Source organism: Acanthochromis polyacanthus, chromosome 6 (genome assembly GCF_021347895.1).
Source record: "Acanthochromis polyacanthus isolate Apoly-LR-REF ecotype Palm Island chromosome 6, KAUST_Apoly_ChrSc, whole genome shotgun sequence".
NCBI classification, from domain to species: Eukaryota; Metazoa; Chordata; class Actinopteri; family Pomacentridae; genus Acanthochromis; species Acanthochromis polyacanthus.
The window spans coordinates 38,942,204-38,969,083 of record NC_067118.1 but is presented as its reverse complement, the minus strand read 5'-3'; the positions used below and the strand labels follow the sequence as shown (position 1 = coordinate 38,969,083).

General features: G+C 40.7%; 1 protein-coding gene across 1 annotated transcript; it reads left to right on the top strand.

The window, feature by feature from the left end:
* The first annotated feature begins 3,058 nt into the window (after positions 1 to 3,058).
* ca6 (carbonic anhydrase VI) lies at positions 3,059 to 11,307 on the top strand. Its single transcript, XM_022204792.2, is given in 11 exon segments — positions 3,059 to 3,214; positions 3,758 to 3,937; positions 5,435 to 5,542; positions 5,545 to 5,582; positions 8,060 to 8,155; positions 9,497 to 9,563; positions 9,679 to 9,836; positions 9,931 to 10,057; positions 10,172 to 10,255; positions 10,339 to 10,371; positions 10,451 to 11,307. Coding segments are annotated over 11 exon segments (1,617 nt in total). The 5' UTR covers positions 3,059 to 3,123; the 3' UTR covers positions 11,086 to 11,307.
* The last annotated feature ends 15,573 nt before the right edge of the window (positions 11,308 to 26,880 follow it).

The window sequence follows — 26,880 nt, the reverse complement described above, 5'->3', positions numbered from 1 at the left end:
TTTATCTGTGATTTTACTAGATATTTCTGTAATGGAACAAAATTGTAAAATTACAATTATTTACCATTTTTCTGTCTTCAAAAATGAGTAATATTATTGCATCTTAATAATATTCAGCATTCCTCTTTCAAATAGCAGCAAAAAAATAAAATAAAACTGATTTTTTTTTTGCTGATTAAATACAGTAAAAATATTAAACTTGAACATTTGCTACACACGTGGACAAAATTGTTGGTACCCCTCAGTTAAAGAAGGAAAAACCCACAATTCTCACTGAAATCACTTGAAACTCACAAAAGTAACAATAAATAAAAATTTATTGAAAATTAAATCATCAAAAACAGCCATTACTTTTGAATTGTTGATTAACATAATTATTAAAAAAAAAAAACTAATGAAACAGGCCTGGACAAAAATGATGGTACCTCTATAAAAGATTGAAAACTATTTGACCAGAGTGACATGATTAACTCAGGTGTGTCATTTAATTGACATCACAGGTGTTTCCAAACTCATAATCAGTCAGTCTGCCTATTTAAAGGGAGACAAGTAGTCACCCTGCTGTTTGGTGAAAAGGTGTGTACCACACTGAACATGGACAACAGAAAGCGAAGGAGAGAATTGTCCCAGGACATCCGAAAAAAAATTATAGACAAACATCTTAAAGGTAAAGGCTATAAGACCATCTCTAAACAGCTTGAAGTTCCTGTGACAACAGTGGCTCATATTATTCAGAAGTTCAAGACCCACGGGACAGTAGCCAACCTCCCTGGACGTGGCCGCAAGAGGAAAATTGATGACAAATTGAAGAGACGGATCGTTGGAATTGTATCCAAAGAGCCCAGAGCAACCTCCAAAGAAATTAAAGGTGAACTCCAAGGCCAAGGTACATCAGTGTCAGATCGCACCATTCGTCGTTGTTTGAGCCAAAGTGGACTTCATGGGAGACGACCAAGGAGGACACCACTGCTGAAAAAAACTCATAAAAAAGCGAGACTGGAATTTGCAAAAATGCATGTTGACAAGCCACAAAGCTTCTGGGAGAATGTCCTTTGGACAGATGAGACCAAACTGGAGCTTTTTGGTAAGGCACATCAACTCTATGTTCATAGACTCAAAACCAAGCATACGAAGAAAAGAACACTGTCCCTACGGTGAAACATGGAGGAGGCTCAGTAATGTTTTGGGGCTGCTTTGCTGCATCTGGCACAGGGTGTCTTGAAAGTGTGCAAGGTACAATGAAATCTGAAGACTATCAAGGCATTCTGGAGAGAAATGTGCTGCCTAGTGTCAGAAAGCTTGGTCTCAGTCGCAGGTCATGGGTCTTCCAACAGGACAACGATCCAAAACACACAGCCAAAAACACCCAAGAATGGCTGAGAGAAAAGCGTTGGACTATTCTAAAGTGGCCTTCTATGAGCCCAGATCTGAATCCCATTGAACATATGTGGAAGGAGCTGAAACATGCCATTTGGAGAAGACACCCATCAAACCTGAGACAACTGGAGCTGTTTGCTCATGAGGAGTGGGCCAAATACCTGTTGACAGCTGCAGAACGCTCATTGACAAATACAGAAATCGTTTAATTGCAGTGATTGCCTCAAAAGGTTGTGCAACAAAATATTAAGTTATGGGTCCCATCATTTTTGTCCAGCCCTATTTCATTAGTTTGTTTTTTTTAAAATAATTATGTTAATCAACAATTCAAAAGTGATGATTGATTTGATTATTTAATTTTCAATAATTTTTTATTTATTGTTACTTTTGTGAGTTTCAAGTGATTTCAGTGAGAATTGTGGGTTTTTCCTTCTTTAACTGAGGGGTACCAACAATTTTGTCCACGTGTGTATGTGGACTTTATGTATAATTTGGGCCTTTTTTCACATTTTTAAATGATTTTTAGTAGATTTTGTTGTACCTTTATTTGTAATATTTCTAGATATTGTAATGGAATAAAAACAGGAAAAATCTGTAAAATTACACAAAATGTAACATTTTTCACACATAAAACAAAATGCTCATTACATGTTCATTTAAGGTATAAATAAAACTGAAACTTTCAGAACATTAACGGTTTTAGAAAGGCTCAGTTTTGGTGGTGTTTTTTTTTTTTTTTTTTTGTGGTTCCAGAGCTGTATTTACTCCATATCACTTCATTAATTATTTGGCCTCTGTAGGTGTCCAGGCAGCTTTCAAACATTTCCTTGCCAGATCGTCTAATTTCCCTACTACATGGGCAAGACACTGAGCAAACTTCCTAGAATGCTGAACTGTTCTTGGAAATTCCTGCTTAAAATGAAAAAAATCCTGAACCTAAAGTATCTCCTGACCTACAAACCAAAGTGTTCCTCGTTGTTTTTGTGCTTTTGGGGAAATTAGATCCTCGAAGGCAAACTGTTGAAACCCTCACACACCCCTGGGTTTGACTGACAGCTCTGGTATTTGAACAGGAGGTGTTGGACGTGTTGTGACTGGAGCACATCAACGGCTCATACGCCATATAATATCTAGTTTTTAGTCTCTGGTGTGTTTTCTTTGTATCTGAAGCCGTCAGCTTGTTGGGTTCTTTTCAGGGTGACTTGCAGCTTTAGAAGCAGAGTGGCATGAATGTTCTTGCATAATTGCTTCTTGTGAAAACTGATGCAGTTCTGGTAAACTTCCCCTTAAACATCTTAAACAACAAGATGATCTGCACATCATGAGAGATGTGGAAAATGCAGACACAGGCGAGTGATGCTGTACATTTTGGGATATTTAAGAACTAAGTTTCCATCCCTGATTAAAGATAATTGAGTCAAATATGAGATTCCCAACTGCACAGAGAAATTAAATGGTTGTTTAACATGATTACAGGCATGACTGAGTAGAAAAAACCTGCAGGCAGACACAGATTTTTTTTAGTTTTTTTCCACACATTGATCATATTTCTGCTTAATCCTGAATTAAAACAGATAAGAGTCACTCAAAGTGCAGGAGCTGCCGCCTCCTCTGTCACTTTGGGGCTGCTGGGAAGAGCTCTGGGCGTTTTCAACAGAGGCTTCAACACCTCCCCTCACTTTAAATCCGGAGAGAAACCCTCTCTGAGGTGTTAGTGTCCTGCGTGACAGAGGTGAGGACGCAGCGATGGAGAGTCTCTCCGTGTTTTTCTCCGCTGCTTTGGTGTGTGTGGTGAGTGCTGGGATCCCTCATGATGGAATACACTGGACATACACAGGTGAGCTTAGTTGCTTTTGTAATATTTATGAATTTAACCCAAAAAATGTATTCAAAATATACCAATAGTGAAGCGTTTGATGCGTAAAATGTGCGCAGCGACGTACCCAAAACGCGTTCTTTTGGCAAAACGCAAAAAATCAGCAAATACAATGAGCTTATAGCATGCTGTTGACATAAAATACAGCTTCTGCTACTATTCGACACTCATCTGAGCCATTTAAGCTCCAAGATTCCTGGCAGACGCTCTACATTGACCAAATACTTTTCGGGTAACCGCTGTCACTCTGTGGTTCCATCAAGCACTCACGAGGATTACGTGCAGGATTCAGCACAGCCACCAGAAATATCCACGGATTGAATACCACAGGTGACCATCCAGTTAAACCAGTGTGCGTGCCAGTTTAACCAACAACCTGTGAGCTGGTAATCCTGTGTAAACGTGCCTATTGTAAACCAGCGGATCCAGCAGCGGCACTCAGGCTTGTTTAGTGGTGTTTTCTTTACAGTCCACTGTCTAATTATTCCTCTTTTCTCCACACAGAGGGAGCTTTGGACCAGATGCACTGGCCGACCAAGTATCCTGCGTGTGGAGGAAAGAAACAGTCTCCGATTGACATCCAGCGGCGCAAGGTGACACACAATCCAGACATTCTGCAGCTGGAGCTGAGCGGGTACGATACTCAGATGGGGAACTTCCTCATGTCCAACAACGGCCACACAGGTAAGAGAAGGACAGAAATGAGGAACTTACTTGGTATCAACTTGCTGTTAAAGGGCCACTTCACTGTTTCTGTTCCTCTTCTGAAGAAGTTTGTGAGTGCTAACTAAGAATTACAGTTTTAGAAATTACAAACCTTTGTTCGTCAGTAATTCCTGTGTATTGATTCTGCTTCTGCTGATGCCTTTTTAATGCTTTTTTGAATAAAATGGATGCCTGAAATTAACCTTTTAAACTGAATTTAACTTAATTTTTAAAAGAATTCATTATTATTTTACTTTTTCTCGTTTTTTCTCTCAAAAAATTATAATTTACATGTTAAAAGTACAAAAAATGTCACATCAGAAATGTCTGTTTTCACAAATTTGTAATGGTAATTTGTTCTTCAACAATGTTTAACCATAGAATTACACTATTTTTTTACTGTATTTATGTCAGTAAAACAGACATCTGTTATGGTTTGAAAGAAAAATATGTATATTAAGTATTAAAATACACTGTTATTTTACAGAGTTTCTTTGTTTAATTGAATTAAAAACAATACATAGTAAATTTACAGGGGAAATGCATTATTTTACATGTTAACTTTAACATAAAATAAACAAAATATGCACATGTTCACATTCAAAAATGGTAATTTGTTCTTTTACAATGTTTAACCCTAAAATTACATTGTTTTAATGTATTCATATCATCAAAAAATACAGTTATTTTACACATTACTGCCAGTATTTGAAAGAACAATTATGTATATTAAGTACTGAAAAATGCTAAATAATTTACAGATTTTCTCTGCTTTGTTAAATGACAGATAATAAGTGGTAAAGCAAAGGGAAAAGCTTTTATTCACATGTTAACTGTAACAAAAAAATTGGGCAAAACTGTCAAAACATCCACATGAAAACCTGTATTTTCCCAAATGTTTTTTTTACAGTATTTGACCATAATATTACACTATTTTTCTTGATTTTTATTGGAAATACCAGTATCTCTGCTTTGTTAAATTACAGATAATAACTGGAAAAGCACAAGGATTTTTTTTAATTTACATCTTAACTGTAAAAAAAAAAACAATAATAAAAAGTAAAGAATGGACAAAACTGTCAAAATCATCCACATGAAAAACTTTTATTTTCACAAATGTTTGTATTTTTAAACAATATTTGATCATAAAGTTGTATTATTTTTGTTGATTTATATCAGAAAAAATATTTATTTTGCAGAAAATTGCTCTTATTTGGAAAACAAATGTATATTAAGGATTGAAAAATGGTAGACATTTTTTGGAACTGTTCTCTGTTTGGTTAAATTACAGAAAACGTTAAAATCTGTATTTTTACAAATGGTAATTCATTCTTTTTAAAATATTTATCATTATGTTCCACTTAACTTCACATTTTTACATTTTGGAACTATTCCACCTTTTTTTTAACTCTATTTTTTCTGGCACATTTGCTGTTTTGTGTAAAGCACTGATGATTTGTGACGTCTTTCCGTCAGTTCAAATCGACCTGCCTCCCAGCATGATGATCACCAAGGGCCTCCCAGGGAAGTACACAGCTGTCCAGATGCACCTTCACTGGGGCGGCTGGGACCTGGAGGCCAGCGGGCCGAGCACACCATAGACGGCATCCGCTACATGGCAGAGGTCGGCTTCAAAACGTCACGATTAAAGACACCGATTACAGAATATATCATCTAGCTAAGGATGTGTAAGGCTAAAGTGGACATGAGTTACTGTTTAAATGACGTGTAGAGCAGTAAATTATGATACCAGATGCTCAAAGTATGCGGATTCTGGATTGTGTTTTGTTAATAAGGAATCCAGAACTACCTGCATCTAATAAACTGAAACCCAATGCTTGATGTCTACAAGCAAATTTATTCCACAGAAGTTTTCTGCAGAATATTTAAGCAAAACAGAATGGTCTAACCTGCAAAAAAATCAGAGCTTTATACCATTTCTGTAATATTTTAAGGTCTAGATTTTAGTGGTCAAGTGGTCTAACCCACAACCAAAATATGGTGCTACACTGTAAAAAAAAATTTGTGCATTTTACGGGGAAAAACTGTCAAACCATGACGGTAAAAATCTGTGAACTCTAAAACAGTTTGATGCAGTTTATATAACACTGAATCACGGTAAAAAGGTTAATCAGGTGAAAAGTGTGTTTTTTCTCTTGAAGAAATACAACTCCTGCACAATTTTAATGGAAAATTCTGTAGTACACTATATTGCCAAAAGTATTCTCTCACCTGCCTTGACTGGCATATGAATGTAAGTGACATCCCATTCCTAATCCATAGGGTTCAATATGACGTCGGTCCACCCTTTGCAGCTATAACAGCTTCAACTCTTCTGGGAAGGCTGTCCACAAGGTTTAGGAGTGTGGTTATGGGAATTTTTGACCGTTCTTCCAGAAGCGCATTTGTGAGGTCACACACTGATGTTGGACCAGAAGACCTGGCTCTCAGTCTCTAATTCATCCCAAAGGTGTTCTATCAGGCTGAGGTCAGGACTCTGTGCAGGCCAGTCAAGTTCATCCACACCACACTCTGCCATCCATGTCTTTATGGACCTTGCTTTGTGCACTGGTGCACAGTCATGTTGGAAGAGGAAGGGTCAGCTCCAAACTGTTCCCACAAAGTTGGGAGCATGGAATTGTCTAAAATGTGTCGGTATGCTGAAGCATTCAGAGTTCCTTTCACTGGAACTAAGGGGCCAAGCCCAGCTCCTGAAAAACAATCCCACACCATAATCCCCCTCCATCAAACTTTACATTTGGCACAATGCAGTCCCACAAATATGGTTCTCCTGGCAACCACCAAACCCAGACTGGTCCATCAGATTGCCAGATGGAGAAGCGCGATTGGTCACTCCAGAGAAGGCGTCTCCACTGCTCTAGAGTCCAGTGACGGCGTGCTTTACACCACTGCATCCCACGCTTTGCATTGCACTTGGTGATGTTTGGCTTGGATGCAGCTGCTCGGCCATGGAAACTCATTCCATGAAGCTCTCTGCTGAAGCTCTGTTCTTGAGCTAATCTGAAGGTCACATGAAGTTTGAAGGTCTGTATCCATTGACTCTGCAGAAAGTTGGCCACCTCTTGGCACTATGCGCCTCAGCATCCACCGACCCCGCGCCATCAGTTTACATGGCCGACCACTTGGTGGCTGAGTTGCTGTCGTTCCCACACATTTCCACTTTCTTATAGTACAGCTGACAGTTGACTGTGGAATATTTAGGAGTGAGGAAATGTCACGACTGGATTTGTTGCACAGGTGGCATCCTATCACAGTTCCACGCTGGAATTCACTGAGCTCCTGAGAGCGACCCATTCTTTCACTAATGTTTGTAAAAGCAGTCTGCATGCCCAGGTGCTTGATTTTATACACCTGTGGCCATGGAAGTGATTGGAATACCTGATTCTGATTATTCGGATGGGTGAGCGAATACTTTTGGCAATATAGTGTATGACCCGAAGCAAAACAAGAAAAGAGACTAAAAAAGTTGGCAAAAAAGTTACAAAGTGACAAAAAAATGGTCAAATGACAAAAACAAGACAAAATAAATACACAAATGACACAAACAAGACCAAAAATGACAAAAGCGAGAAACAAAACGACAAAAGCACCTCAGGTAAGACAAAAGAAAACAAAATGACAAACAACAAAAACCACAAAAACATGAGATGAACTACAAAAGTCCGACAAAAAAGACAAAAAACAGCAAAAACAAGACAAAATATTACAAAAATGAGACACAAATTGACAAAACAACAATGAACAATATTTTACTTTATGATCAAAACAATTTGTCATGGTCTGGAAATATTTTAAATTTACAGTTTTACAAATTTACTATTTGCAGTTAATGTCTTCTCTGTCATTTCTACACTTTACAAAGTCGTCCCATGGGCCAAATTGGACGCTCTGGAGGGCCGGTTTTGGCCTGCGGGCCGCATGTTTGACACCCCTGATTTAACATAATCCTTTGCCACTATAAACTAGTATTAAACTTACTGTGTTTTAAGTGAATGCATTTAAATAATATGAATTTTCTCTTTAAACTGGAGGTCATATTTTGGTACCTAACCTCTTCTTCATCTCCACTTTCCCTTCCAGCTCCACGTCGTCCATTACAACTCTGATAAGTACAAGAGCTTCACTGAGGCCAGAGATAAGTTGGACGGACTGGCTGTGCTCGCATTTTTCTATGATGTACGTGAGCCACAAATACCCCTTCATCTGGGTTACACAACATCCCCACAGGATCCCAGCACACTTTCAGATATATGAGCATTAGTTCTGCTGGAGGAAGTTTATAAAATGAAAAGAAAAGCCCTTTGTAGTGAAAAGTCATCATTCCTCCAACGGTGCGGTGGCCTTTGAAGTTTGTGATACTTTGTGTCGGTCGTCCTGCTGCGTTAAAGCCTCCATTGAGTCGTCAGTTTGAATAAGTGCCTGTTTCCATAACCTTCAGCTACGAGACATTTCCTTCTTTTTGCTTTGAGAAGTCGTCGCTGGCATCCGGTGTGAAAGCAGCACCGAGTCGGTCCCATTTGGAAAAAACTTATTTAGAGACAAGTAATTCAGATTGATTGAAAAAGAAGTTTAAAGATTAATTCAGACTAATTGCAATTTGAGTTTTACTATTCATAGTTTTCGCCTTCATTCCTATTAGACTATATTCATCTGGTTCATTTCTGAGATCTAAAAATGAAGGAACATGACAAATGGAAGTCAAAAAAATGTAAAAACTTAGCCAAAAGTATGAGTTGTAAACATCTGACCACTGGTTTTTCTTGTGTAATGAAACATTGCTAGGCTATCTGTTTTTGTGCTAATTTTTGGTCTCCTCCGCCTAAAGATATAGCTAAACCTTTGTATTTCTAAAACTTGTGGGATTGCCTGTCAATTACCAACCTTAGATAATGCTGTCGAAGAAGAAAATAACAACAGATGAAGCCTTTAACCCTCCTGTTGTCCTCATTTACAGGCACCAAAAAATATTGTTTCTTTGTCTGAAAAAAAATCCAAAAATTCAGCGAAAAAAATCCCCAAATTTCTGAAAATTTGCAAAACCTTCTGGAACAAAATTCCAATAATTCCTTAAAAGTTTAATTTAAAAAAAAAACAACCCAAATTTAATCAAGAAAATTCTAGTAAATATTTTCAAAAAATGAGTAGGAATCTTCCCAAAAAAAATTCTAAAAATATCTAAAGCGAATACATATATATCAGTAAAATGTCTAATATTTTATAATCCATGGATTTTGGTTGATTTTTTTGTGAATTTTCTTAAGAAACATTTTTAACATTTCTTTTTTTCCTCCAAAAATGTTCAAAGATTTCCCAAAAATGTTGAAAAAATGTGGACATCAGAAGTTTCGCTGTGAAAATATGTTTTTTCCCCCCACATTTTCAAACTTTAAAACAGGTCAATTTTGACCTGCAGGATGACACGAGGGTTAAAGTTAATTTGAGGGTTCAAGCTAGAGAAATTCTATTTCAAGTGAACTTTTGAGCTTTAAATTTGACACCGCTTTGGTTTATTTCCAGGACGGCCATTTTGAGAACACCTACTACAGTGATTTTATCTCAAATCTGGACAAAATCAAGTATGCGGGTGAGTTTCATGTGCAGGAATCCACAGTAAAAACCCCTGCTGGAGGTCAAACTCCACCAGGAAACCTTACCCTAGCTAGAGCTGATTGTTCAACTCTTATGTCTAACCCTGACAGGTCAGTCCATGAACATATCCAGCATCAACGTGCGCTCTATGTTGCCCGAGAACCTCAACCATTTCTTCCGGTACCAGGGCTCCCTGACCACTCCGCCCTGCTACGAGAGCATCCTGTGGACCGTGTTTGATACGCCCATCACTCTGTCACATAACCAGGTACATAAGTGCAATGTTCAGCAAAGGAGATGGGCTTATTTTGAACTTCTCCCTGTGCTCTGACATGAGTTTATGTTTCCTCTGCTGTGTTCAGATCAGGAAACTGGAGAGCACTCTGATGGACATGGACAACAAGACGCTGTGGAACGACTATCGCATCGCTCAACCTCTCAATGACCGTGTGGTGGAGTCGTCCTTCCTGCCACGCCTCGGGAAAGGAAGTGTGTAGCTTGTTGCGAAAATGTGATTACACACACAGTGGATATCATTTATTCCTCAGAAGTGACTAAGGAAATACCCAAAGTGTTTTTTTGTGTCACTTTTTGTTTTTTCAGCATTTTGCCGGCAAGATGAAATAGAATCCAAGCTCCTGAAGATCGAGGGTCTGATAACGTCTCTGGGAAAGAACATCCATTCAGGTGAAGGGATAAACTGCTAAAAATGGTTGAATGTGACATCAAAGAATGTGCATATTTAGTTTGCAATCTTTTTTCTTTCTTAGGTGGACTTCGCAACTCAAGGCCGACCAGATACGGTGAGTGCTGTTGGGATGAAATGTGATTTAAGGTGTTTCTCGTCCTCCAGCCTGATTCTAGTCTTTCTGTCCTCCTCAGAACCTCGCGCTCTGTTTCCCCTGGTGCTCAACTTCGAGGAGAAAAACGCTGGTGGCTACGCCTTGGCTCGCCTCAGCCATCCCATGGACCTGAACTCCTTCACCGTCTGCATGCACGTCCTGCCTCAGGTGGAGGGCGTCCACACCGTCATCTCCTACTCCAGCAACGGCAACGACAACGAGCTGATGATCTCCATCGGCGAGGACCGAGATGCGAGAGAAGTGGGGCTCTGGATCGGCAACGAGTTCGTCAACCTGCCGCACAACTTCAAGGCCCATGACTGGGCCAACTACTGCATCACCTGGTCGTCCCACACCGGCGGCGCGGAGCTCTGGATCAATGGCATGGTAGGGGAGCAGCGGTACCTGAAGAGCGGTTACAACATCAGCCCCGGTGGTGTGTTTATTCTGGGCAAAGACCAGGACGGATTACTGGGGATCTCCAACGCAGACGCTTTCGTGGGCAAGATGACGGACGTGAACGTGTGGGACTATGTGCTGACCACAGCAGATATCCGGGACCAGATGTCATGTCAGAGTAACAGCACTGCGGTGGGGAACGTGTTCAGCTGGGGAAGCACCAAACTCAGCCTGTTTGGAGGGGTGCAGCTGGACAGTCAGTACAGATGCTCCTGAGGTGGTTCCATAGCTTCGTGTCTCTGTATGAGCTTTAAAATGCTGCAATAAACCAAAAATACCACTGCTGATGGTGGGGTTTTGAAATGTTTGTCATGTGCAATGAAGAATAAAATGTCTTTCAGGCACCTTAAAGTTGATATTTAATGCAAAATGTATGTCACAGCTTCAGTCATGTATCGTATTGGTATCTCTGCCTCGTCAATAAAGGCTTACGGTAGACTTTTTGATTTGTTTGATGACTTATGCACTCAATTCCCAGTATTTTAAAATCTGCACTGCAAACATCAGCAGTCACAATGAAACTACACACAAAGAGATGAGTAACTATTTCCCATAAAAATAAAATAGAGTTTAAATTAAACCATTGTCCAGTCCATTACCCAACACCTCCGTCAAGCTATCCCACAGCGAACACTTCCTCTCCTCTCAATGCTTCATTTTTCCTTAGAAGGCTGTGACCTTTACTGAATCCCACGGGTTTTCTTTGCTCTCCTTCAGAGGCGGATCGCCTGCATCCAGTTTGATCTCGACTTTGTTCCTCTTAGCAAACATCTGGCTGATCTCCAGGAAGGTCTTGTTTTTGGTCTCGGGCACCACAATCCAGATGTAGACCAATGTGACCAGACAAACAAACGTAAATATAAGAAAGCAGTAGTTGCCCAGGCCTTTCTGGTGGGAGAAAGAGGAGAGGAAGATGAAAAGTTGTGAATATATTCGACAAAAGCAGTTGAGGGCGACATAAACAGCAGCCAGTGGGGGGTGAAATGAGATTTGCATGCTGCTTTCATGGGAACGATCTTTCTTTGGTCTCTTTTACTCAAACACATTCCTGCCTTGTTTGGTTGTTTGGATTAATAACTGAGTCTTGAGAGGAGGTAAACACAAGACAAGCAAAATGTTTACCTTCATCTTCACTCAGTCCATTATAAAAGTAACAGTTTAGGCAAGGCTAAACAACCCAATGCAAGATGTCTCCGACTTCACCGAAAAGTGCATCATCATTGCTCGTGTGACGGCTTTCAAGTTTCCACATCACGTTTCTGCACCCTGACTCAAAACATGAGGTTCCACAAAAAAAAAAAAAAATTGTTCATGGACGCATGTTTTGAAGCTTCTTTCACTGAACTAATATGAAAGCTGACATGGTGCTAAAGGTTTTAGACATCTATATGTGCTATCCATCACATCGTGTCATCAGGGAGGTGTCTGATCTGCAACAAACTCATTCTGCAGCAATGCAAAGAATCAAAATATATAACGAGATTTAGAAATAATACTTATTTGTTTTTGTTAAAAGTTAGAAAACATTTTTATCAGTCTGAGGCTGAATTAATGATAGTAGTTATGCTTCTATTTACTCTCAACAGAAAAGGGTGTAGTCTTTCAAAATGGGCAAATGTTGCTTGAAGATCAATAAATTATTATTAATTATTGACATATTTGTCTCAGGGATTTGTAATTTGTCTTAAATTTTCTGTTGCAACCTCTTCTGAAGTTTACTGAACAAAATATTAACAGCATGGATTATTTTTGTTTAATTTTGTTCATTTTTTTTTAACATTTGTTGTTCCAGCCCATGGCAGCTCTACAACGGAGTGAACGTCATGAAACGACAAACTAAGCAGAACACTGGAAATGATGACTAAGCAGAATACTGGAAGTGATAATGGGCAGCTTAGTGGGGTCACAGACTCAGTAATGAGTCACACATGTGCAGCACATAGAGTTAAAGCTGCTGTCCATGCTGCTTGTGGTCTGTTGTCCTAGTCTTCCTGAAGGACTCGGTCAAGTTGGTGGACATTTTGAAGGACAGAATCACATTTTTGGACATCCAGAGATATCTGAAAGGATTTCTCAGACGACAAATGCTGGCGTAGTGGACATTCAGATTCAGGTCACCATGACCCCAGCTGACATGCCAGCATCCATTTCACCAACATCTCATTCTCGTCTTTGCCTTGTCATCTGTGCAATTGTGTTGTTTTAACAAAACTTTATTTTAAGGTGGACTTTTATAGGCACTGGTCAAAGGAATGACTGAGTCCTGGTCACACCATCTGCTCATTGTCCTTTAATGCCACACCTGACCAGTGTGTGGATTAACTCAGTGGCCGAGGAGCTTTTTGTGCACAACTTGGAAAATTTATTCCTTTTTCAACCAAAACACTGGAAATTAGGTAGAAGTAGCGGTAGTTTGATAAAAACCCATGATAGATAGATAGATAGATAGATAGATAGATAGATAGATAGATAGATAGATAGATAGATAGATAGATAGATAGATAGATAGATAGATAGATAGATAGATAGATAGATAGATAGATAGATAGATAGATAGATAGATAGATAGATAGATAGATACTTTGCTAATCCTGAGGGAAATTTAAGCATTGACATTTTAAATCATTTTAATGCAGAAACTTTGTTTTGATGATGTACTTGCAGTAAATTACCACATTACACTGAGGATGTGGACTAACTTACATAACTTCCCTTTAAAAAACACATGCAACATATTAAATTTTGAAATAATAAACATCTGCCCCCTCAGTGTAAGAGTTTGGGGAAATTGTGTAACTAACCTCTAGGTAAGGGAAGACGAGGCCAACAATGAAGTTGGAGAGCCAGTGGACGCCGCCTGCGATCATGAGAGCCGCAGGCCTGGCCGTCTGCCTGAACATCTCACTAGTGACCAGAAAAGGAAGGGGACCTGTAGAAGCAGTTCACCACAACCAAAACACACTGTCGTCACTCTCCAGGGTCACAGTGAGGCTGCTCATGTCTCAAACAACTAAGTGCTGATTCACAGAATACTTGATTACATGTCTGGTCGCATCCAAACAACACTCAAGCTAATGGAGCGTAATGTTGTAATCAGTATGTGTGTAAACAACCACAGGTGGGTCAGACTCACCGGGTCCGATGGCATGTCCCATGATGTAAACGACCACGCAGGCGATGCTGAAGTAGGGCATCCACGCCACGCTATCCTGTCAACACCAACAAGCACCTGTTATCGTGAGCTCTTAAATCGATGTGTTCCAACATGAACAAATAAGTCTCCTCATAGTGGAAGTCCCTGTTAAAAGCCTATCATTAATTCTCCACTCTTTAAATTCTGCCTTTGCTGCTGTTGAAATGACGCCCGTTTGAAAATGTGGAATTCAGGTGTGATTGCAGGTTTGAAGGAGGGCAGCAGTGGCTTTGTGGTTCCGTCTAATGGTCGTACTTTAGTGGAGGTCGTCTGCTTTAATGCTTCGCTTTTCTCACAGCCTCAGCAAAGAGGGATGCCAAGTCATCATTTTATTTTCCAGACCTTTTGGGCGTATAATATTATTCCTGTAGGGTGAATTGTAGCACAGTGACACCGTTTCTTTTTTGGCTCTGTACACTCAGAGTTAACTCAAGGTGACGCATTCCCAACACTTAATTACACATAAATATTCTGATCTACTGCTCTAGATAAACCTTTTCTGTTGCAAACATTATTTTAATGCCATTAGTTGACACAGTGGTGTTGGTAGCTGCATCAACTTAATAAAGTGTGTAATTTTAAACCAAATTCAAGTTGGGGTAACTTAATGAAAATGGGTTGATAACTCTCAAATGAGTTCAGGATTTGAGTTCCTCTTGTCCATCTTAGCATATCTTGACAATTTCAGACAGTTAACACTGGCCTTTAAAATAAGTTTGTTCACAAAGGAAAAGTTAATTCTCTTAACCTCGTGTAGTTTGTTGGTTGAACTTAATTGCCTTAAGACCGTTGCATCGATCTTCATTGTTGTTGTTGTTGAGCCCCAGCATTATTTTTTAAAGAAGTGTCTTGTTGCCGCTCCTCTACCAAAGAAACACTTAGTTTAGAAATAATTCTTCTGTAAATCTGTCATTCACCTATCAGTTCTGTCATGTCAGAGCCTGCTGTTAACTCAGTCCTCAGCTTGTTCTCACCTTTCACCAACATCACCTGATCTCCACACCCACCTGCACACCTGCTCCCAAAATTCCTCATTCCTCAGCCGACTATTGTTTATTCTGCCTCCTCTTTGTCTTTGCTGTCCTACTCAAGGAAATAGATTCAAAAGTAGGGGGGCCACACAGGAGAGCAGGTAAAACTTATGAAATCTTGACAGGAAGTCAAGCAACGCTAGAAATCCAGGGACATGCAAAGAGTCACAAAAGGGAACTCACAAGAGAAAGGAAAAGCGTATGAGAGGATTACACAAGATCGCTTGACTAACAGGTTGCGCAAAGACGATCTGGCAGACGAAAAGGGAAAAAGGTGGACTATATTAACACAAAGGACTGCCAGTAAAATGGGACACAGATTGTGCAATAAAATATATTTTAAAAAAATGGCTGGGAAACACAAAGGTAGCAGGTAAAACTAACACAGACACATGAGATATCTCTACATAAAACAAGTACAGGAAGTCTTCAAATTACGACTTCCTCAACTTATGTCGTTTTGTCGTTATGTCGGAGCTGGTTCAGTGGCGAGCAGAGCGGATGAATACTGTATGTACAGTACTCACACGGCACTATGAGACAGCTTCGTTTACATTTGCCGCCACACTGGATTATGCTGCATTCACTAACTTCATTATGTCTCCCAAACATAAGTCAGACATACAGTTTACATTTTCGCCGGTATTTTCCTACCGAGTTGTATTTCAGTGTGAGCTAATGACTGTTTGTCGTTACTGTAGTTGTACAAATACTGTAAACTGATTGATATCGTGATGCATGTAACGGCTTTGTTTACATTTTCACTGAAGTTCCGACTAATGGCAAAAATCGGCTTACGTCACACCGTACGAACAGAACTCCAGTGTAAGTTGAGGATCCAATGTAGTAACAGCAACGAGTCCATGCAGCACGCCACTGTGAAACTAGTCTGACTCAGCAGATGTAGACTGCGGGTATAAACCTGGCCATGCATTTGACACAGCTTTCTCCTTCCCCTTCCACTATTTACATGTTACTGCTCTTTAAAAGCCTTTACTACAGGAAACGACACCAAAAACAGCAGAGCTAGCAACCAAACACACTGAAAGTTTAAAGTTTTGCAGTTACTTGTTTTTAGTTCTCGCCTCCCTGTGTGAAAATGTTCTACCGAAAGAGTTCTCAGGTCACTAACAATGTTACTGCATCCTCAGTCTTGCACTGCCAAAGGTGATTGTGATTACTTTACAGACATACAAACAAACCGCAGATAAACCCCCCTGTAGCAAAAGCATGAAGAGGTGCAGCCAGACAATTCTGCACAGCACTCGAGAATGGTCTGGCTATTTAACCTTGCCTGACGAACATCAGCGGGGTTACTACATTCGGTGTGGTATCTGGCTGGCTGGGTAAGTATGTATGTATGTATGCGGCTATGTCCGTTCCGATATCTCTGCAAGTGCTGAAGTCAGGATAATCTAACTTGGCACTGAAGATCAGTCTAAGGTCCCCTGCTCAGTTGTGGAGTTACAGGTCAGCAGATCAAGTAGGAAGGGAGATACGTACGATGATCAAAATTGATACATATTGCATCATTTGTATAGGGAGGGGGGCTGCTCAGTGGTCAGTAGTGGTTAGCACTTTCGCCTTGCAGCAAGAAGATCCCCGGTTCGAATCCCGGGGTGGGCTTGGGATCTTTCTGCATGGAGTTTGCATGTTCTCCCTGAGCATGCGTGGGTTTCCTCCAGGCACTCCGGCTTCCTCCCACAGTCCAAAAACATGCTGAGGTTAATTGAGTACTCTAAATTGCCGTAGGTGTGAACGCGAGTGTGATTGTTCGTCTGTGTATGTAGCCCTGCGATAGACTGGCTACCTGTCCAGGGTGTCCCCTGCCTTTGCCCGAGTCAGCTGGAATAGGGTCCAGCGACCCTAGTGAGGATAAAGCGGTGTATAGAGAATGGATAGATGGATGATTTTGTGTATGTTTCTACACAAAGCAATGACGCTGCTGCCAAAGTTGGAGCTGAGACGAAATTATTGCAGCTTTCACATGGAAATGTAACATGCACTGATATTATTACATCCATCCATCACTGATAGGATGGATGGATGTATAGGGAGGACAGGGTTTTCGCCAGTAGAGGGCGTGGTTCTGCCCTCTACTGAGGGCTCGTCTAGTTGAGAATGCTGTGAAGCTGGAAAGCTGACTGGGAGAGGTGAGGTGAGGTGTGTCATGCAGACAGGAAGGACACCGAGGACCTCCAGTGGGTGAAAGGAGTGAAACAGGGAACAGTAGATAGTCTGAAGAACAGACAGAAGGTTGTAATCCCTTTAAAACAAAGAAGAAATAAAGATTTCTAAAGTACGGGCCTGGAGCTTGTTCCAGAGAGCAGCTTTAATAAACTCTGAATGCAGCCCTTAGCAGTCTGTCTATGTCCACAGGGTCCTATATTCCTTCACCCAAATCCCACTAAACACTAAATCTCAAATGTTGGCCTTTTATAAGAGCCATATTAATCCAGTAGAGGTTGAATATGACTGTGTGTCGGCATGTTTATCTTAGAAAACACAGCAGTAGTGAAAGAGTCTGAGCAGTGGGATAAAAGTCAATAAGTTAACCATTCTACTCTGAGTACACATTCATCATCTGACAGAGTTCATTTCATCAATTAAAGATAAAGTGTTGGAGTAGCACACTAAAGAGCAGAGTTTATTACCAGGCACATTTGAAAGCATCACCAAGACTCTTTCTCACAGCTGTAGATTTGGTGGGAGATCATTTGAGAAGACAGCTAAACCACAACTTTGACTCAAATAGAAAATGTGAGTCGGATGTTTACATGAAACTGACCACTCAGCGTCCACTTGGAGACAACAGGAGGTAATCCTGAAGATAATCACGCTTCTTGAGAAGAGGAGATTGCATTCCTTACTGTGAGCTCCTTGTAGTTATATTAGAAATGCACTTTTATATATCCTGAAATTCCATAGTTTGTTTGCATATTAACACTTTTTAAATTATCTCGGGAACTGCATGAGATAAACATAACTTTTTTGTGATTATGCACAGATTGCAGTGATTACAGCAGTGGATGCTAAATGTTTCTGTAATGTCTCTATATGCTGAGCTCTATCCCTGCTTTGACATAAAAGCTGTTGTATTGCCATCATATTCACTGTATAGATCAGTATTGTATCACAGGATTCGACTAGCTCTAACCCTATAATTAAAAAATAAATAAATCTGTGACTACAAAAACAAATATTTTGGTATAAACTTAGTAAGTTCTAGCATGCTGTACTATTACTGCATATTCTTTGAATGCTGAACCACCAGAGGGTAGCAGTACGACATGTAGAGAGTGTAAAGCTTTCAGTTGGTACCTGTAAGTTGAGAGCTACGGTGAACAGCACACAGGCTACACAGTTGACCGCAAAACCACAGACGAGGAGCAGCTTCCGACCTGAACGCTCCACAATGGAGACCTGTAATAGCAAATTACCTGCTCAGAACTATTGTCTCTAATATGATCAAACAGCAGGCTGCAGATTTCAGTGTTGCAAACTATAACAGGGTACCTACAGCAGCTATGACCATGCAGACGTTCACTGCACCTGTTCCCACTGTGACGTACTGGATGTCATTCGGATTGACTCCTGCATTGGCATATATGCTGTCTGCATAGTAGAAGATCTGAGAAGGGAGAGAAAAATGCATTATGGTTAGAAAATTAGCCAGGAGTTCGAGAATGCAATGTAACCCATTCACATAAAGGTAGTGGAACATTTGAGTTCAAGAAACACAGGCCTGTGATTAAATTATGATGTCTTGCAAAGATGGTAGAATGGGCAGTGGACAGGTGTGGCTACCTAGGCTTGCTGCCCCCTGGTCACAAAGATTAGTTGTGGGGACATGAAATGTCACCTCACTGGTGGGGAAGGAACCAGAACTGGTGCAAGAGGTGGAGCAGTACCAAGTACATTTAGTTGGGCTTCCTCCACACATAACAAAACGTCTGCAGGTGTTAATACGCTGCATGCCACACTGAGGAATTCTATGTATAAGTTTATATGTCGATTGAATAACTCAGAGAACAGCATAATTATGGCATTGACTAACATCAAGTTTAGCACTACACGCTATCTGTCCAAGATATGGAAGCATTGGTATAGTAATCTCCTCTTAGGTAATTGATTTTTTATTTGTTTTTTAATTGTTCATTGTGTATATGTTGTGTTTTATTTGTATTTTTTTATGTACTGTTTTTTGCTCTTATCTGGACCACTGTGTCTGTAATAAAGTTTATATATATATATATATATATATATATATATATATATATATTATCACTGGTGCAAGTTATAATATTCTTCACTGTAAATGAAGTGCTAAGGTTGAATGGCCTTTTGTCTTTGTTGGATGGCCTTCATTCTCTATAAAGCATGATAGGCACTGGGTTTTATTTATTTATAAGCTCCTTTCCTGGTGCTTGACCCTCTTACATAACATTATTGCCGTCTTACAATGTGGGCTCTTACTGAGCACGCTCCAGTGATTGCATTATGCTGCACTTACTGATTGTTTCCACTGAGCTTGGAAAAACGAGTTTTTCTCCCCTGCAACTTGGAGTGACCTGCAAGCAATCAAACTTTGACTAATTTTTATCTTTAGACCAACTGAGGATTTTAATTTCGTCTGATTTTACTTCCAGTAGTTGCTATTTTAGTTAATTATTTTTTAAAAGCTCTAATTAATGTTTTTAATATTTTACTGACTGTCTTTCTACATTTTCGCCTTCATAATGCAGTGTACTCTGTTTAAATAGAGCTTGAATATGTGAATTCATGAACACATAAAACACAGAGAAGATGCGCCGACACTGTAGCTGAAAATGACTGAATAAAGCATTGAAAATACTTTCTTTTTTGTGTCCTGATGTTTCACCCACCCGAGCAAATTGTTTTAAGACTATGATTCAGTGACAAGGACAACTGGTCGAGCATGTCTCACCGCGTTGACCCCCGACAGCTGCTGGCCCATGTTTATGACGATGATGGAGATCAGCTGCCAGCGAAGGGAGCGCTGGGACAGTAGGTTGAGTACAGTCAGGCGGCCCTCGGCTTTCTCCGACTGCTCCTCCAGACGCATTTCTGACAACTCATCATCCACGTCCTCCCAGCCGCGCAGACGTTGCAGAACTCAGGTTCACAAAACATACAGAATATCATTGTTTTATTCACCAGCTACCTGGCCTTTCAGCCATATAAAGCAGTTTGTGCATTTTCTTACTTTTCCTTGCCGTTTTCTCATCTCCCTTCTGGATGAGCATGTACCTGGGACTCTCTGGGCAGAAGGGCAGCAGCAGGAGCTCAATCACAGCAGGAATACCAGTCAAACCAAGCAGCAGAGTCCAGCCTGGATACAGAGGGAACACAGATGCAGTTACTTTTTAAGTTCAGCATTTAACAAATAAAGGATAACTGTGCATGGAAGTGAGTACCTGTGCTGTTGCCCAGTATGTGTCTGATGCCGAATGTTTGGGCAAGGAGGATGCCAGTGGTGATGAGGAGCTCTGTGACGATGCAAACGGCTCCCCTCAGGTTTTTGGGGGCGAGTTCGGACAGATACATGGGCACCACGTTGGATGCAAGACCTGCAGGTGGAGAAGGAGGATGAAATCAAACAACTCCTGTTTGCGCCCGATCCATAATAACTAATAAATAAAATACAAACCTGCACACATGCCCACTATAAACCTGGCCACAATGATGATCTCATAAGACTTGGCAATCTCACTGACTCCCATCATCACAGCAGGGACGATGGCAAAGATGTTGTTGAAGAGGAGGGTGCCCTTCCTTTTGGAGGATCAAAGCAAATTAACTGCTATGCAGTTGTAACAGATCATGTTAAATATGATGTGTGGAATAAAGGGGTTTTACCTCCCTAACTTGTTGACCAGAGGAGCCACCATGATAGAACCAAAGAAGCCTCCAAGAGGGAACATGGACACCGACAGAGACCAGAGCAGGGTGAGGAGGCCGTCCTCCATCGGGCTGTCGTAGCGCTCCATGTAGGTGGTATTATAGAACTGCTTCATGAACTAAAAAGAGAAGGACAACAATAATAGAAACACATCACCACCAACTGTGTGTTACTGTTGAACCTTTGCTTCTTTGCTCAGCTTACTGGTGATGGAGAGTTGACGACAGCCACATTATAACCATACTGGAAGGATGAACCGAATGTAGATATGAACGTTGTCAGTCCCAGAACTAAAGTCAATCTCTGTTGGAAGACATTAGTTAACGTTACGAAACCACTTTTTGCAACATCATTAATAGTTTGGCTACTTCGTCACTGTCACAGAAAAGAGCATAATGATAATCACATCTGGACTTGAACTCACCCCTCTCCTCTCCACAGGCTTTTCCTCTTTCTCGCACTTCTCCATGGTGGCGTTTGAAGCTGTTGTCACTTTCATCAGTAATAGCAGCCCACTTTATCATTACTGCAACACCAGATTCTGCCCTTTGGACGTGAGATCAGAGAACGTATCGATAGTTTACGGCTCAGCTGTGTCATTGCTCTCACATTGCTGATTGTGCTGACTTAGGCCTCGGAAGTTTTGTATACAGTTCAGTGGAGACGTCAAATGGTGCCCTGGACTGAATGTGGATAACTTTTATTGTGCTGCACCTTCGACTTAATCAGTTCAATTGATGAGTCAGTAGTCATTAAAGGATAAATGATAAGGATAAAGCATCTTTATTGCTATTATGTCAACAGGACACATTACAAAAGAGGGTTATCTAATAAAATGATGGGACAATCTCGAAATCACAGACTTCTGTGTTGATTCTTGTACAGTTTGAAGGATTTATTGCTCCCAATTTTCTTTTTCTTTTTTAAATTGTTTGCTCTAGCTTCAATTTGTCATGTTCTGCATTGTCTCTTATCTCTAAGCAGAGTCTGTTTGTCAAAGCATTGTCCCTGAGGCAGTTTGCTGGATGTTATTTGCTTCAGGGACGCCTCACTGCAAAAACAAGGTTAAAAAATGCAGTGAATGCTTGTGAGTAGATGATGCTTGTGGATTCTGGGAATAATTACAATTCAGAAAAAATTAGAGCAAAATATCTTCAAAGAAGTAGTGTTGGTAAAGCCGGTTAAGCTGTAAAAAATTCACCACAACAAAGTCTGAATATTCTAGAAAGGTCTCTTTTAATAATGCAGAAATTATTTTAAGACCCAGCAGATAGTTTCTGAATACGAATCGTGCTGTGTGGCCAAGAGCAGACACCCTTTGTAACGCTGCTTTATCTTATTTGTTGTCGTTGGTATCGTGCATGTGCATCTTATTTTATCTTACCAGATCTTATTTGAACAAGAAATGACAATTTCTGTCATTATTTATATTCTGCTGAATGCTTCATTATAAAGCTTACGTGTAAAGTTTAAAAGATGGACAAAATGTATTTAATTCATTTGCATACACAGAGCGGAATCACAGTGAAATCCCATGTGATGGTGTTTTCTTGAAATTTTGACTAATCTGATTTTAATAGAGTTGGCAAACATTAATTAGTAACAAAAATAATCTGTACTATGTTTTTGTTGTTAGCATGTCTCATTTCCACTTTGCACATACAAAGATGAAGGACGAGTGCAGCTTTATTGTTTGACTGCTTAGTTTAGCATGTTAGCATTTGCTAATTGATACTGAACACAAGGTTGTGATATTGGAATGTTCCATGGAGTCTGTGCAGTAGTTGTAATGTCAGCACTGAACAGCTGGTGGAGCTAATGTTGTGGTGGATAACTCCTAACTGAAAAGGAGAGGAAACATATGCCACATGTAGTGTGCAGTACAAAGTGCAGCTTCTCTGGGATAATGTATGGGAACCAACTACTCTCATACCACTTGTTGAAATTTCACTCTTGGTCCTTCTAAGTGTGCTGTAGTGGTGCGTTTTATTGGCATTTCCAATAATACGGTGGCTTTACCGACACAGAGCATGGGTCTGCAACGGTAAGTCGACCCAGAGCATTTTCAGGGTACACATTTTGTAGGAATGTCAGAAGATGGATCAATGGGTAGGGAGGGGCCTCCGTAGTATGTTAATGCCAAGGTGAATAGAGGTTCATTTGCGTATGTTTGCTAATCAGTGACGGAGGGTAAGACAAAAAGAACAAAAAGTAATTGAATCAAGGAGTGTGGTAAACAATTGCAAATAGCAAAGGTGTGACAACAAAAGGTAAGAGGCGGATCTGGCAGCCAGTAGCACATAATAAAAGATAAAATAATTGTGGATAACTGTGGGAAATGGAGTGACGTGATGGTAAGCATCTGTAGCAAAAGGTCTGCTATTTTCTTCATCACAGTGCAGAGCTGTCAGTTCACACTTGATGAGACAACAAGCTGCTGAGCAAAGACCCAGCACAAAACACATTTTTGAGTTCCGAAATTATATTGCTGTGAAAATTAGCCCATAGTAAGTGAAATGTGACAGGAGCAAAAACTTCGGTAGATTAATGGAGAAAATAATCAGCAATGAATCCATAATGAAAACAATCATTAGTTGCAACCTTATTCAAAATTGGTCAAATTAAGTTCCATAATTACCAACCACAATGGTTAAAAACTTGCTTTTATAGTACATGAGATAAAGTTTAACAACATAGTATGTCTCAGGACACATTTTTCTGCATCTGGTAGCTTATTTAAATATCTGAAGTACATTTAATTATACTTACGTACTTTTACAGAGTGTGTGAATGCGCACCCTCCTCACTTATTCGTAAAAGTTGCCGTCTTACTAGGTTGAACCAAATAACATTTCTATATAACTTTCAATACAGTGCAAGTCTAAACTGAACCATTTACGGACTGACTGCACAAGCGCTGGACTGGAGTTGTGCGTTTGTGATTAAGGAGATTAAGTGATTAAATTAAAGTGATTAAGGGACAGATTTTTCCACATTTCAGCATCAATATTCTCAAACACAACAACTTCACATTTATTACTGCGATGAAAACAGACACAAATAGCATAAAGAATAATGATACTCACCAAAAATGGATGTAATTCAAATGTTATTCATCATAAGCTGTAATGAGCAGCTAAAGGTTGTTTGTTTGAGCTGTTTGGAACTAATAGGTGTGAGTTTGTTTAATGCCTGTTGCATCAGACAGCAACAAAATCCATATGAACGTCTCCAAAGACAAAGAAATTAAATTCTTGTAATTTTACATTTTCCCACAGAGAGCATGGGCAACGGATCAGTCCAGGTCAGTATCCGACGGCAGCTCGCACTGTGAAGGTCGTCGTCACATTAGACAGGTGAGCTTTCATACACAGAATAGCAGTTTAGTTTCCAGGTGTTTAGAACAACTTCGTCACAGTTCATTACAAATCTGCAGCATCAGAGAGAGAGAATCACAAGTACGTACGCATGGGGCAGCAGTAATAACTTCATTAACAAGGATGGGGTGGAAGAACAGTCGGAATTGACAAATTTCGCTATAACGACTGCAACAGAGCCAGAAAAGGATCATAGGACCTTGAGGAGATGCGGATGTGGGTGGGAGAAGGTGACCACTTTCATAGCATTGTGGATCCACCAAGGAAAAAGCAAATGTGGGAGAGGAAGACAACAGTAGCGTCGCACTACAGCGGTAGGTCAGACAAGAGGAACCAACAGCCAGGGCGCAAACCGCAGTGCTGAAGGATCCAGTGTCACTGAGGAAAGGCAGGTGGAGGATTCAAAAGGGCCAGCAGTGGAGAGTTGTTCCTCCAAAGGTGGCACCAGAGGAGATACACCCAGAACACCAACCAAAACCATTAATCAGGACTCAGGAATGAACGCAGAGAAGAAAGAACCTGGCCAGAGACGGCGAATCAAGTGGCCAGAAATGAAGGATGTGGCAGTTTGGCAGCAGTTGGATAAAGATCTCAGTGCATTCAAGAACACTCTCTGCTAGGCCAGGTGGAAGCTTAAATGCATCAGAGACATCTTGTATGAAGAGTGTAAAAGCAGGTTCTGAGAAATTGCTGAGAGGTAAAGTACTGGACCAAGGCAGAGAGGAAGGAGGGAGAGAGATGGAGCAGTTGGTAAGGAAGTCCTGTCAACTCCGAAAGCAGCAGAGTAAGGGAGAGCAGGAAGACAGGCGAGTCTGAAACTTTTGTGGGAGGAGGTGAAGGAGAACCTTGTCTCCTTGTGGCAGGCAGAACATTTCTGCAAATAAAGAAGGAGGAAGGAGGAACAAAACAGCAACTTCTTTAGGAATCCCTACAAGAGTGAGAGACAACTGCTGGAGAACAAGAGACATCGATCATGAAAATTGAGCTTGAAAGTTGCATCAAAAAGCAGTAGAGCAATCCAGAAAAGTCAACCCCATTTGGATCCCCAGAGTATATTCCTCGTCCAGCTCCTCCAGTGTTGTTCAAAATGCCCTCCTCAGACTCATCAGGGTGGCAGACAAAGCTCAAAAATCAAGAGCAGCATTAGCAATGTAGAATTTCACACAAGTTCTACAAGACCTTTCCTGAAGTCCTGAAGCTTTTGAGCAAACTCTTGAGAGTAGTTTGGAAAAAGCAAGCGATCCCTTCGGGATGGTAAAGAACTGTCACAGTTTTCATCCCAAACGAAGAGAGAGAACTCAAGCACCCTCAGCCAGTTCAGGAGTACTACCTTTCTGAATGTCGAACAGTTTCTTCTCCATCATGGCCAAAGTTACCTCACAAGCAAAGGGTATATTCACGCCAGCTTCAAATGTTCATTGTACTCTTTGTATTGTTTGTCTAGAGCTATCCTCACCTGAACCCCTCCTACCATCCCCCACCATCATCCCAACTGGCTGAGGTAGATGGACGTCTTCTCTGAGCCTGAGAGTTTTTTTTTTCTCCCTTGTTACAAATTTTTGTTTTGTTTTGTTTCCTTCCCACCGTTGCAGACTACTTGCTCAAAGGGAATCTAAAGGCAACTTTGGATTGTTGGGTTCTGTGTTCTTTGTTTAAAAATATGGAAGTGCTATGAGATGACATATGTTGTGAACTGGAACCTCCACCAGTGGTTTGTCTCTGATGAGGCACGCCCCCTTTCCAACACCTCCGATGCTAACTTACAATGCGTCTTGTCGGGTTTCAAGATGGCATTGTCACATGGCCGCTAAAGATTGCGGTAAAACCAAGTGCTGAAGAAGCTAGCAGAGGTAGCAGAAGTATTTAGGCAGCAAGCAAACAGCTGGACTCCACCTCCGGCTAGATATGTGATTCAGTTCGCTAGGGCTGAAGAGAGCACCAACATCGCCTGCCCAGAAGGCCCACCAAAACTCCTTTCACCTGGATCAAAGTAAAACATGAGAGTTAATCTTGGGAGACAGGCTAGGGAGCTGGCAAGATGACTCTGCTAATGGATTTTACTGTCCTGTGGGAGGAAGGACGAGATGCTGTATCACCTGGTCATCCCACACTGGTGGTGTGGAGCTCTGGATTAATGGTGGGGGAGCAGCGGTACTTGAAAAGGGCTAAGGATCTTCAGTGCAGATGTCTTCAAGGGCTCATTGACTGATATAAATGTGTGGGACTATGTGCTGACCACAGCAGATACTGGGACCGGATGCCATATGAGAATAACCACATTGTCGTGGGAAATTTGTTTAGTTGGGGAAGCACCAAACTCAGCCTGCTTGGAGGGCTGCAGCTGGACCGTCAGTACAGATGCTCCTGAGGAGGTTCCACAGCTTCTCGTCTCTATGAGCTCTAAAATGCTGCAATAAACCAAAAATATCACTGCTGATGGTGGGATTTTTAAATGTTTATGTCATGTGCAATGAAGAATAAAAAGTC